The following is a 14,095-nucleotide window of genomic DNA, read 5'->3' as shown; positions in this document are numbered from 1 at the left end:
GGTGGGAATGCAAACTAGTACAACCACTTTGGAAAGCTATCTGGCGTTTTCTCAGAAAAATGGGAATAGGGCTTCCTCAAGACCCAGCTATCCCACTCCTTGGAATATACCCAGAAAATGCTCGAACACACAACAGGGACATATGCTCAACCATGTTCATAGCTGCTTTATACACAATAGCCAGAACATGGAAACAGCCTAAGTGTCCCTCAGTAGAAGAATGGACTAAGAAACTATGGTACATTTACACTATGGAGTATTACTCAGCTATTAAAAACGAGGAATTCCCGAAATTTGTGGACAAATGGATTGACCTAGAAATTATCATAATGAGTGAGTTCACCCAGAAGCAAAAAGAGACAAACGGTATATACTCACTTATATCAAAACACTAGTCCAAGGGATACGTCCCATGAAAAACCTTACTTACCAAGAAAGTGGGTCAGAGGAGAGGACATCCTATTGAGACTTTAGGCGAGAGTAGCATGGAAGAATGGGGAAATAACAGGACCCACAGGGTCCTGGAAACCTACAAGAAGAACTTTATGACAGGCAGATCTGGGTCCTGGGGTCCTCCTCAAACTAAGGCACCAGCCAAGGTGAAATAGGCAGTAAACTTCGAACCCCTACCAAGACCTAGCCGACGAACACGATATTCTCCACTGTTGAGTGGAGAGTGAGATCTGATTCTCACGTGAACTCTGGTGCCCCTTTTCTGACCATGTCCCCTGGATGGGGAGGCCTGGTGGCACTCAGAAGAAGGATAGCAAGTTACCAAGAAGAGACTCAATAATCTTAGAGCATACATAGGGGGAAGAAGTCTCCCTCAATCACAGACATAGGGGAGGGGAGAAGGGGGGAAGTGGGAGGGAGGGAGGAATGGGAGGAAACAGGGGAAGGGCTAACAATCAAGATGTAATATGAATAAATTAATTTAAAAAAAAAAATAAAATGTGATGTAAAGTTGTAAAAAAAAAAAAAAAAAAAAAAGAGTGAGTTGTGAAAAGAATTAAGACTGGCCTCTCTTTACCCTTGCTTCTCGTCTCACCATGTGATGTCCCCTCTTCACACATTCTGTCATCATGATGCCATACTGTGACAATGCCGTGAGAGTCTCCTCACCAGAAGCTAAAGAGATCTTGGGGTTCCCCTTATAAAATTATAATGGAAACTTTTTCCTTTATGAGGTATCCAGCCTTACAGTAACGAAACTAGTGTAACTTTATGTATTAGTTACTTTTCTGCTGCAGTGATAAAATACCATGACCAAAAGCAGCTGGGGGGGGGGGGGGAGGAAGGGTTTGTTTAGATAGAGCCTGTAATGGCAGCGAGAGAGAGCATGGCAGCAGACAGGCATGGAGGCAGCATTGGGAAGCCAGCTGCTCACATTCTTATCAAACAGCTCCCCCTCCCAGTGACATATTTCCTCCAACAAGGCTCTGCCTCCTGAAAATTCGATATCGCCCCCCAGCAGAGCCACTAATGGAAGACCAAGTGTTCAAATACTTGAGCATATGGGGGCATTTCTCATTCAAACCATCACGCCAAAATTCTTTGTTTTTGTTTTGTTTTGTTTTGGTGGCAACAAATCAGACATTTGTGGAAACCAGGAAACATTTATTAGGGAATTTTCCCCTCCCTTAAGAGTTATTACATACAGTGTTACACACTAATTACGAGTATGGGCCCAGACACTTGCGTACTACCTCTCCAGTGGGTGCAACTGGGGTCCTCTGAATCCTTTCTGTGTGTGCTAGACACATCCCTTTTTAGTGTAAGCTTGTTTGACTCTACCTCTTCCTTCCAAAAGCAGTTTCTTCAATTATTAACATTGACAAGTTTCTCTTTATTTCACAGGCATTTGGTTAGCTATGGTTAAGAAACTGACCATTAGTAAATCTTGACAGGAATGTGGAGAAACTGACACCCTCAGTGTAGGTAGGAAGGTCAAGTAGCAAGGCCTTTGGGAAGTGGTGTGCATCTGGCATTCCTCAGAAGAGTTGCCAGTAAGTACACACGAGAGAAATAAACATGCATGTCCACGCGAAAGCCTGCCCATGCACAACTACCAGCATTATCGTGATAACTGAGAGACAGAAACAACTCAAGCGCCTGCCGACTGAGAGGCTTTATTTTTCTTTCTAAAGTTTCCAGCCTTGGATATTCTGAGTACCTGAGCAGACACGTGAAAGGCCACGCATCCATACAGTAGGACACACGATAGCCCTAGGTAAGAAGAGATGAAGTGGTGGTGCGTGCCCCAGCCTGAGCGAACCCTGAAAACAAGGCAAATACAGGAAGCCGGCTGCACAAGGCCACACGGTCCGTGGTCCATTTAAATGAAAGGCCCAGTCTGTGAGGCGGAGAGACACAGAGCAGGCTGCTGGTGGCAAAGGGACAGATCCAGAGTATCTGTTGACAGATTTGGAGTTCCCTGTTGGGGTGATAAAGGTGTTCAAAACTTGGCTGTGGGGTTTTGGCTGGAGTCTGTGAACAAAGCTGAAAACTGTTGGACACTTTACATGGAGAATTGCATGTCAGTAGAGTTGCTGGCAGAATCACAGCCTAGCCCGGGGTGTGGATCTGGCTGCCTGTGTCTGAACACTAACTGCTCTGGTGGAGCTCCAGCCTGCTGACCCCCCTCAGAACGGCAGCGGGGGCCATCACTCAGAGTTATCCCCATGAGAGGAGAGAAAACAGGGCTCATTTCTGTGACTGTATAGTGCACAACACTTCTAGCCTCCCCATGTGAAGGCCCAACAAGCAGCTACAACCAGAGAAAGCCCAGACAGGAAGAGATGGAGACAGAGACAGACAGGCGGCAGGCGGCAGGCGGCAGGCGGCAGGCAGGTGTTCCAGTCGGATAGCAGAACACACAGGCACTACTGACCCTCCAGGTGAGGTCTGCATGTCTGAGTGGGCATGGCAGGGGTATGACAGTGCCTGTTCACAGGAATATTTAGCCCTGCACTTCAATGCCCTCACACTCAGAAGGGGAGAAATTGTACCTGTGACCTCACAGGGGTCACCTGAGACGTGATAAGTTGACATGTCCAGTTTATCTATGAACTGAAGATGAATGTTCTCAGTAGGTCTATATTTCGTCAACCTCTGTCTTAACCTTGATTGTTTCTCTTCTGAGCAGGTGCCTAACAGAAGAGTGGTAGACCAGCGAGAGTAATGGCTGCCTTTATTTTATTTTATTTTATTTTATTTTATTTTATTTTATTTTATTTTAATTAACTAAAGCTGCTTCCCTTTAGCTGGTCCTGGCACCCTGTTTAGCACACTCAACCACCTTGAACTTGCCCATCCCAGATGCTTCCAATCTCGGAACAGCTGTGTCATCTTCCTCCATCTTGCTGTCAGTGGAGTCGGGACAAAGGTCACAGCACTCACTTCCATTTTCCTTTGTGCTCCTCTTGGTTTCCCAAGGCTGTGTCTGAGGGTCAAAGCCCTTAGGGAGCCTGTTTTCCGTGAAGCCTTTGCGGTCTAGTGGCTGTGGTGCCGGGCAATTCAAGTCCCACTTCTGTCAAAGGCGTTCATGCTCACCGGGTCCTGTTCCCCATGGATGCCTGAGACAGCCCAGTTAGTGAGCAGCCGGGGAAAAATAGACTTACGCTGAGCTCAAGCTGTCAAGAGGAAAACTTAATTTAAGGATTTGCTCACTTATGAAAATATCTCTGGACTGTTTCAGGCTGTGACTCTGCTGCTAACCTGACATTTCCCAAATCCCAAACCGCTGTGAATGCTATCTTCATGGCTCTCCGGGAGATTGCTGGAGCTAGGAGTCTCCTGAGACAGTTTCAGTCTGTGTATGTTCCTGGGACTCACACCCAGCAGGTGAGTGTATTTGACTTCAGTGCCTGTCTGTCTGCTGTGTTTTAGGACTTGGAGGCCACGGCCACAAGGAAGTTTCCACAGCCCCTTTAGAATAAGTAGTTCATTCTGGACGGACTCTCAAGTTCCCTTTAATGGACTGTTTGGGGCTCCACTAAGTCTGAAAGCCTCTCAATTCATTTGGGCTCCAGACAATGTAGCTGGTGAAAACTGGATTGGAAATCACCCGTTTATAGCCATGGGTCTGTTTCAGCCGTAGACGGTAGCCTGAGGCAAAGTCTTTCCTTAGGCTCCAGCTGCTGTTGGTTCCAACTGAGAGACTGGCTTCACATAGTACCAGTTCTCCGCCTCTCACAGTTCATCAGCATTATAAACAATCAAAATAAAGCAAGCATCTAACAGACTGTGGAGAGGAAAAAGGAGGTTTGTGACGAAGGTAGCAATTGCTAGCAAAACTCCCCCTGCAGCTTTCTCAGGTCAGGAGGAGAGAACCCACAGTCTGTTTTGGCTGGCCATCGAGCAGAAAGATGATATGACAATCCGAGATCCAAGGGGAGGGCGCTCTGTAAAACCCTGAGTGGAAGACCACGCAGGAATTCCCAAGGGAAGTACAAATGACTCAGGACACCTGGTGCTGTGGCGCCTGGGAGTTCCCATGGTCAGTGTAGAGTCAGAACTAAGGATGCCGTGGCAAACCTGAGCTTCAGTGGAAGAACAAGTGTTGCTGATGGGAGAGATCACTGAGTAGGCTGTAGGGCGCCTCTCCGCCCTTGCGCCCATGATGTCTCTGCTAAAATCTAGTTATCTCCTGAGGCTTCTTGGTGAGTTTAATGTGCCACAGTAGGAAGCTGTGACAGAGTGAGGAACGCATCTCAGGGCGATGACTGTTGAAGTTAATGTCCCCAGGACATCCCGGCAGAATCCCAGTTCTGCATCCTGGGTGCTCGCTCCCGCGGTAGCTGACGCTTGATGAGCAGCCCTGGCCTCAGTCTCCCCTCTGCTTTACACAGCAAGGAGGCCAGAGAAGCTTTGGCCTGAGTTCCAGAAGGAAGTATCTGCCACGTATGCATAGAAGGCTTAGGCAGGCGGCAGTCTTTGCAGCCAACACAAAGCCTCGTCTATGTACTTGGTTCTCAGGAAGGTTCTAGAACTATTGGGCAATAGTGATGGTAACCACCTAAAACCAGTGCCACGAGACTAAGACCATAGCACTTTTACTCAGCATCAAAGCAGAGAAACCCACCACACAGAATAAAAAGTTGCTGAGAGCACCAAACATGTGTAATTTTATCGTTAAAAAAAAAATCAACAATTCTAATTACTGTGTTATAGACTACTTCCAAAAGACATGCTGAAACTGGTGATGTATGATGCAATTTAAATCAGAGAATGTCAAAGAGCAAATGGCTATACTAGTTGGCAGAGAAAATAAACCACAAAATTAATGATGTCTCTTCCCATTTTATGACCATCACGGGGCACTGATTTGGCCAACTTCACATAACGCACAGCAGCTATGAATCACGGGTGGGCTAAGGGCACTGTGAGCTACCCGGTCTCCCCACTGCCGGTGCTGTCATTCCTCCCGGCCTCGGGACTGTCCTACAGTCATGACTTTCGGAAAATGAGGCTTTCCATGTGGCAGATACTCCCCCTCATCATAAGCCGGTGACAGCAACGCACTGAACAGAACTCCCCAATATTAGCAAGTGACAAATGGGGAGAAATGTGCACACACCATGAAGATTAAATTAGGAATAATGTAAACATAGGGAAAAGCCCTGCAGCAGTAGAAAGAAAAATAAATGAACAGAGACAAGTTTACTGTGCACAGCTGCTTCTGAATCCTTGTCTCGGGCTCTACTTCTTGGGGAGTTCCCGCTTTGGGGGGCATAAAAGCATGATGAAGCTCTCTGTGAGGCATTATGCTAATTTTGTAAAAGACATAACAAGATATATAATAAAAAGGTATCTAGAAGTTTGTGTTTAGTAAACTTTATGATTAAAAACAAAGATATATAATAATAAGGTAATAAAATACCAGGCAGCAGATATTATGTTATAGAGGAGTTTATTAAATTAGCATGGGGGGAGAAGGGGTACCAGAGAGAGAGAGAGAGAGAGAGAGAGAGAAGAGAAGAGTAGAGTAGAGAGAGGAAAGGTGGAGAGGGAGAGAGAGGGAGAGGAGGAGGGAGAGGGAGAGGGAAGGAGAGGGAGAGGGACAGGAGGAGGGTTTGTCCTTTTATATGTCCCTGGGCAGGGCCACGCCCCCATGGCAGGTAAGCAATGACGTCACAGGTAGGCAGACTGAAGCAGAATGCTAACAGTAAATCTTTACAATTTTAGGGGAAAATGTATTAAACAGGTTTGTGGGAGGTGGGAAGAGGCTGAAGGACAAGAGGGACCGCTGTGCCTCCTCCTGTGTGACCTTCCTGAGTCACCCCACACCTCTGAGACCGGATCCTGCTCTGCTTACCTGGAGCAAAGCCTGGAGACGGGTATGGGTCATTAGTGCCAGCTTTTAGCTTTCCAAGTTGTCATTAACTTAAAGAATGTCTGGGTTACAGGTGTGAGTCCAGCATGGGCAAGGGATTCTGAGGTGTCAGTTCACTGTCATATATGTCCTCGGGGTCTACAGAGACGCCTGGTGCATAAGAGGTGCCCATTAAACATTTGGGGGGCATCTTCGGAGTAACTCATAGGCTTTATTACAGTCAGCAGCTATAACTGAATACAAAGTGAGCGTAAGTGGGAAGTACAGGCGTAGACTAGAGCCTGAGGCAAACCATGCTGCCTCTGAAGATAGGACTTGGCAGGATTTATAGTTGGGACTTCCATGTCCCCAAATGTGCTATAGACTTGGTCCTCTGCTGATGGTCCCACTGAGGGTTGAGAAGGTCAGAGGAGAGGCCTCACTGAAGGAGGCAGGACATTGGGAGTGTGCCCCACCCCACCCCCACTTTCTAGACCCTGTGAAGTAAGTGTCTCTTCCACCACAGACACCTGCCACAGTGAGCCACCTCACCACAAGCCGGAGAATAGCTATGCCCCTCAGAAGCCATGCACCAGACGGAAGCTTTTCTCCTGGAGGCTGGCTTCTCTGTGCACAGCAGCAGGAAGCTGTGTAGCACACTAGGCGGACTTCCACCTATCACTTCTTCCAGCTTGATCTTTGGTCCCATGGCTTCAGGGGAAATGTGCCTTCCACCAGGAACGTGTCATCACCTCACAGAATCTAGTGGGGATGTCCCAACACACCTAGGACAGGATGAGCCCTGGCCTTGTCCTGGATTCCTGCTCCCATCTGGCCTGCACTGCGCTCTGGCCTCTCTGCCTGGGTCTAGAGGTTCCGCAGCGCCAGCATCCTTTCCTCATGCCATCTCCCCTGCTCAGACACACACACGCAGACTCGCTGAGTCACTCATTTCCCTGCTGCTATTGGAGTCACCTTTTCCTTCGTCCTTATCCACTTCCCTTAGCTCAGTTGTGGTTCATATACAAAGTGAAGATGCAGTCCACTCACTTGAAGGCAGACACGGCTTATTAAAGCAACAATCAAAGCTGGGTGCGCTGGCGCGTGTCTATAATCCCAGCACTCTGGGAGGCAGAAGCAGGAGGATCTCTGTGAGTTTGAGGCCAGCCTGATCTACAGAGTGAGTCTAGGACAGCCAAGGCTACACAGAGAAAAAGAAGAAGAAAATAAAAGAAGAAGGAAGAAGGAAAAAAATAAACTATCAAATCTCAGGAAGTCTGGGGCAGCCAGGACCAGACCCAGTCAGGACACTGTGGGAAGTGGAGACAAGGAGGTTCCTGACAGCACGAACATAGCACACGAAGCAGGCTGTCTGCTCACAGTGGACCCGTGCAGATCGCTTGCACCTGCCCCTTCTGGGTGGACAGGCAGGCAGCCGGGTAGATGCTAGAGCTTGGGGTCACAGCCCAGCTGTGCCTCTTTACTTACTGGGTGAGGTTAGGCAGGTTACTTTGCCTTTCTGTGGCAAATTCCTCCTCTGTAAAAAGAACACTCTCTCACAAAGATGCTCTAAGAATCTGGAGACTTAATGCCAGCCCAACTCTTGTGATAGCCTCAGACACATAAAGGGACTGACCATGCAAGGGCTTGTGGTAGCAACACAAGAAAAAATAAAGAGCTGCTCAGAAAAGCAGCATTTTTAGGTCAAAACATTACTTTGCGCTGTAATTTCTTTTTTTTTTTCCTCCTGTTACCAAAAAACAACAACAACAACAACAACAAACAAAAAACAAAAAAAAACCACTAAGGCTTTTTTCATGGGCCCCTAAAAGTAACATGAGCCTATGATACTATCTATTCAATGCCTAAAGAATACACTGGGTCTCTAGCCATAGACCCCCTAACACCAGCCTGCCCAGGAAAGCGCCATGACCCTCCAGAGGGAACCAGCCTGCCCAGGAAAGCACCATGACCCTCCAGGGGGAGACAGAGTGCTAACGTTAGCTCGCATGCTAAGGTTGGGTTTAGGGCTCGTCCCTGTAGAGCAGAAACCTGGGCTGCCCATTGCCTGGACCTGGGGCCTCACACCCTCCCATTTCTCACTGTGTGTTTCCCAGGTGCCTTCCCACATGGCACAGTGTTTGATGGGCTGCACGCCTCAGCTGCGCCATCAGGGCCACATTAGCAATGTCTCGGGGCCACGGAGATCACAGGCCTTTCCAGTCAAATGTCATCTGCCTCCAGGATGATGACAGCTGTTGGTGCGTAAGTCTCTAAGCCAGGGGATCTGGAGCCAGTGCAGCCCAGATGTGGGCCTTCCTCCATGCCCCTGGCTGCTGAACAAGAGCGTCTGGAGCCTTGGTGCCCATGAAGCCTTGATTCATCTCTTGCCCAGGGAAACAGGCTCTCTGAACAGTCTTTGGGCCCCATCTCTTCTGTCAACACTCCCCAGCTCTGGCCAACAGCTGTCCATATCCCGAGCCAACCTCTACTCTCCTTCTTAATTGTATAAATAGCTACCTAACCCCAGACCTGTTCAACTACCCTTTGGGGAGGAAAAAAAAAGTCACAGGACAGAACTAAACTGGCATTGTCCCAGGGACACTTCTAACTGGGGTGTGATTTCAGGGAAATCCTGTAGTAAGCTCAGCTTCCATTTCTTCATAGTGAAGTTGAAAAGATTGCATTCAGTGTTTCAAGGAACAGTTTGCTTCTGCATAGAAGGAAAGATGGATGGATGGATGGATGGATGGATGGATGGATGGATGAATAGATAAATTGAAACACGATTTAATCTTCAAACAAACCATTTCCTTTAAGAAGATGAAAGGAGGGGGGAAATCATAGTATCACAAAAGGCAAGTTAAATAAGGTATGGGATGGCCACACAAGCCCACCAACATTTCAGACAGATGTTTCCCTCTGTGATGCTGGATTGAAGCAAGCTGGGCACCTCTATAAGCCCAGGCTTCCTAGGAGGTTGGCGCATGGAGTCGTGTGTAAAGAAGAGAGAAGCACACTTCTCCGGAAGCTGGACAGAAGGCTTCCAGCTCCTCCGCGACAGCCAGCAGACAGACAGCCGCCCCCCTTGATGGCGTGGGGCTGGCACCAGTTCAGATCTCCCTGGCAACAGATACCTAAGTCCAAAGACAGAGTTAAACCATGATGTTTAGTGTTAGAGATCACTGTGCGCCTGGTCCCTTCCTTGGGAGCTCAGCTCAGACTTCCAGACACACAGAACTAACAAGAGACACACACACAAGTATTTTGTTTTTCATAGTTTCTTTGAGTATGATGTTTTTAAGCCCAATTTGTCCTTGAAAACACACTGCTATGGACACCAAGTTCCACACATAACCAAGAAGCTATTTGCAATTGATGCCTGCTGGAACACAGGCAACCCATTGGGGAAAACTGATTCCAATTTTTTTATACTTGTATTTATTATCTTTACTTTTATTTATTTATGCTTATACTTTATTATAAATATGTCTTTTTATTATTTTCCATAATTGGTGTACTGGTATAAAGACAAATATATTAATAAATCATATCAGAACATTATTCCGAGCTCAGTGTTCTTTTTCTCATCTGATATCTTTTAGAATAATAACATTTTCATACTCCCTTAATCATAACAGAGGTTCTGTACATTTCTGGGCCTAGCAGCAAGGCTAGCTCTGTGGCCACAGCCCCCCTAGTGCCAGCCTGCTCAGAAACAGAAGACAGAGGAGCTGTGGCCACTTCACTCCCCTGCGACAGTCCTTCTGAGGCACCATGAAGTCCACACCGTGACCTGGGAGCTGTTGAACTCGGTGCTGAGGTTTCCCTTGGCTTGGAAACCTCAGACGCTGTAGAGGCTAATTTCTCAGCCACAACTCCATAGTCCCAGCATCCCTCAAAGAGACACTCCTAATTGTTATTCAAGAGTCATAGGACTCGGAGAAGCCAAAGCTGTAGCTGCCCATCAGATGTTTGTAGCTCTGCCAGTCTGCAGCGGTACTCCGTGCAGGGTCGTAGCTGCCGTTAGTAGTCTTGCCTGTCTCCTAGTTTGACATTCTTTCTTTATCAGGTTGCCAGGGAAACAGAGCTGGAAAGTTAAGCAGAAGTCAAATTCCTATGCAGAGGGCACAAAGGGTGTAATAACCCTCTGCCCACACAGGCAGGTGAGGAAAGAAGAAGATCACCCCTTCATCTCAGTCCTTACTGTGTCCACGGCCGAGACAGTGCTGTGCGTTCTTGAACCCCATTCCCTTTAGCCCCCCCCCCCCCCCCGCCCGGGGAACAAGCAAGAGCACATGTTCTAGAGTCCTGTGCAGGTGGCTATGGATGGACCTGTGACCAACCCCGGTCAGTGAATGCATTCTCAGGTCGGGCAGCAGCATCTTTCTGCCCGTCCTGCCCCCTTTCTCTTTGACCCACCCTCAGATGAGGTGACAGCCTCCAGTAGAGGGTTGTGACACCCTGGGAATACTAAAACCACTCACTGTGGGACCGTAGGTCACTGTGTGAGTAGACTGCCGAACACAGGCCCCGCCCCACCCCCACCCCTACCCCCCGGAGCTCCTAGTAGTTGTGACAGAAGTAAAGAATAAATGACAAGTGTGGACCTGCTCAGTGCTGACGCTGACTGCAAGGCTGCTCTGTAACTCTCTGTAACCCTAAGAAAGTTGTGGGTGGCACTCCAGAGAAGGCCTGCCTGTCACCTTCTGCCACTCCTTGCCCGAGACGTGTGAGATCCCTCACAAAGCAGAAAGTTCCATGACAATTAAAGCTGCTCACTCTAGAAAGGGAGAAGCCGTGCCCTCCTCAGCAAAGCCCATGTTGGGAAAGTTTCAATGAACTTTCCAGGCAGGTAAAGCCCAAGTACTGCTTTCTACCCAAAACCGTTCTCCCAGAAGTATCTTCTTTTTGTTTTGTTTTTGTTTGTTTCATCTTATTGCTTTAGTAGACAATTTGGGAGTTTTCCTATCCATTGTTTATGTGGCAAAGCTCACAAACTTATTTGTAAAATCATCAGCGCTTCTATTATTTACTATGTTTGGTTATAAGTAAAAATAGAAAAAAAGAAGAACACTTATGGCTTATACCAGAAAGGTAATTTTTTGGATCTCACAACAAAAGTCTGGAAGTCAGCCGAAAGGTACAAAGAAGTCTGTTAGCAATAGCAGAGCCTCAGGGTGGAGCAAGTCCCTGCTGGTCCCTGCTGCCTTGCCAGCGCCCCTCCCGCCACCCTGTAGCAGAGTCAAACAGACTCAACTGGCAGAGCACAAGTGTGGCTGGCAGAGTCACCGGCCAGCCTCACACTGCTGCATCCAGGAGGGTCACTGTCACATCTCTAAAGAGACATGCTGAATCCAAAGTATTATCACATGAAAATAGCATCTGAGAGGTTGCAGCCCCAAAGTGTAAGAGTTTCATGTGCCGAGAGTGGCAGACAGCAGAGAAGGACACGCCTGTGACCTTGTGGATCGGTGCACTATCTTGTACTCTTAGTTTCAGTTTATTTCCACATTCTAAATATTTGCCTTAAATAAATAAAAGAGTGTTGACCTTCCCCTGTAGCACATGGCAATCACAAAGGCTCAAGAACCAGTGTGGTGCCTTCAAACCTCCGCTCCAAGGGAGCCCAGCCCAGCTGGCAAGCGCAGCAGAAAGGAGAGCAAGGAGAGAAGACAGAAGGGAGGGCATGGGGAAGCAGCTCCGTCCATGAGCACACATCCTTTCCCTAAACCCTCTACCGCCCCTCCGGTCCTGCAGCCCATGCCAGGGCCCCTAGAGCACCGAGAGCAGTGCCCTCACCTCTAGCACACCACACCTGGAGAGGGGGACACACAGAGTAGTACTTGCCCTTGAGGTCCTTACAACCCTGGCCCAGGGCTAAGCCCTCCCCAGAACCACTGCTCTGCCTGTCTGTGGTAGGCAGACCCTACGGATGGCAACAGTGTGTTTTCTTCTCTGGTAATGCCGCAGCCAGGATGTATTCCTCTGTTGTTGTGGTTGAAGTTGCTTCACATAGCCAGTTTTATATAAACCAAGCAAACAAATACTTATTTGCTCCTCGACCTCTCTCTCTTATTCCCTTCATGCTTGGTACCATCCTTTCATGCGTTTGCAGTAGCAGTGACCTGGAGACTAGTGGCTTAAACACAAGGTTTATTTCTTGTGTGAAGGGTCTTTGTTAGAATGTCTGCCTCGTGGTTATAGCGGCCCCGTCGGCCTCACCACAGTTTCTGTTGTCTCTGCTCTACAGCCTTAGGAATATCCCTGTCTCCCAACATGGCTGCTGCAGCACCAGGCATCACATCCGTATTCCATGCAGCAGAACAGAGCAATCAGAGAGAAGGATGCTTCCATTTTAAAAGGCATGTTTCTGAAAGCCCCACGTCATCCTTCTGCTTACGTCCCTTTGCCCAGACGCTGGCAATATAACTACCCCCAGCTGTATAACATCCAGGACGAGGCTGTTTTAGTCAGTTGATAATGCGCCTGGCTGAAAGCTGAGTTATTAAGAAAACTGTAATGATTAAGAAAGTATGACAGTCGACTTGGCGGATTAATAAGCATTCGGGCATTAATGAGGCACGCCTGTGGGTGTATCTGTGAGGACGCCTCTGGAGAAGATTAGCCAAGTGAGTAGGGAGGACCCGCCTGAATGTGGGTGCTGCAGTCCTGGGGAATGAAAGCAGAAAAGGAGAAAGGTAGCCTCCAGGTGACGCCTCTGTTGTTAACTGTCTCCTTCCCACGTGCCATGGCAGACCAGATGGCCTGAGCTGTGAGGAAGACTCAGCCTTTACCCCCAGTAGTTGCTCCTTGTCAGGTCTTTGGTCCCAGCAAAGGTAAACACAACTAATTCCCTTACTGGGGAAGAAGTCATGCACTTCTTCATGGCAGCGCTGGAGAGGTGTAGTCAAGTACTGGCCGAAGGACTCTCCTGAAAGAAGAGCGTTCAGCATTGAACATCCACGAGAGGAAACATCCATAAAGGCTCTGAAAGCAGGCGAGCAAGCTCTCCAGACTGAGAGTCTATAAAAGCCACGGGCCTTTTTTAAAAATTCACCTAAAATGTTTATTGGATCATTATACAAATCTATAAGTAAATCTATTAATTTTAAAAGTGTAGAAAGAAAAGGAAACAAACACTGCTACTTCCAGAGCCCAGGATTAACAATTTAGTATGCTTCACCCCAATCTTATTTCCATGCATGAATAATTTATTAGCTTTTAACAAGCAAAAAGAGATCTGTTTGTATTGATGGTTTGCTCTAGAAAAATAAAAAGCAACACTACACAGTTTCAGCTGCCTCTGTCCCTGGCCTGGCACCTGCCCTTCACTCACTGCTGGGTGTAGATGTGTGTAGTTCACAGTCTGGTTTTCCATGGTCAGCAGCTACAAACTGTCATAGTCTCACTGCCGCTTTGTGTAATTGCTAGCCCATCACACACGTGTGCCTCACTTCACACTTGTCACTCTAGCCTGCCCCTTGATTTTAGCCCTGTCACCCCAGACCCTCCTCCTTTGTCATGTTCCCAACATTCCTCCCCATTGATGCCCCTCACTTATTAACCAGCTCTGTGGCATTGGGCACTGACGTGTCTGTGGGGGTTGAATAGGAATGGTCCCCATTAGCCGAGAGATTTGGATGCTTGGTCACTATGGAATAGTGCTACACCAATGACATGGAGTGGCAGGCGTGGCCTTGTTGGAGGAAGTGTGTCTCTGCAGGTGGGCTCTGGGGTTTCAAATGCCCCTGAGAGGAACAGTCTCTCTCTGTCTCTGTC

The 14,095-nt window shown here is 48.0% G+C and overlaps 1 protein-coding gene across 1 annotated transcript in view; it reads left to right on the top strand.

Moving 5' to 3' along the window:
- The window catches only part of SCFD2 (sec1 family domain containing 2), a 315,820-nt gene that overhangs the window by 275,568 nt on the left and 26,157 nt on the right, over positions 1-14,095 (top strand). Inside the window, 1 exon segment of the mRNA XM_084759717.1 lies at positions 3,698-3,843. Coding sequence (XP_084615843.1) covers positions 3,698-3,843 — 146 coding nt within the window.

The sequence above is a fragment of the Acomys minous genome (assembly GCF_964271855.1).
Source record: "Acomys minous genome assembly, chromosome: 15".
NCBI classification, from domain to species: Eukaryota; Metazoa; Chordata; class Mammalia; order Rodentia; family Muridae; genus Acomys; species Acomys minous.
This window is presented reverse-complemented; position numbering and strand designations above follow the sequence as displayed.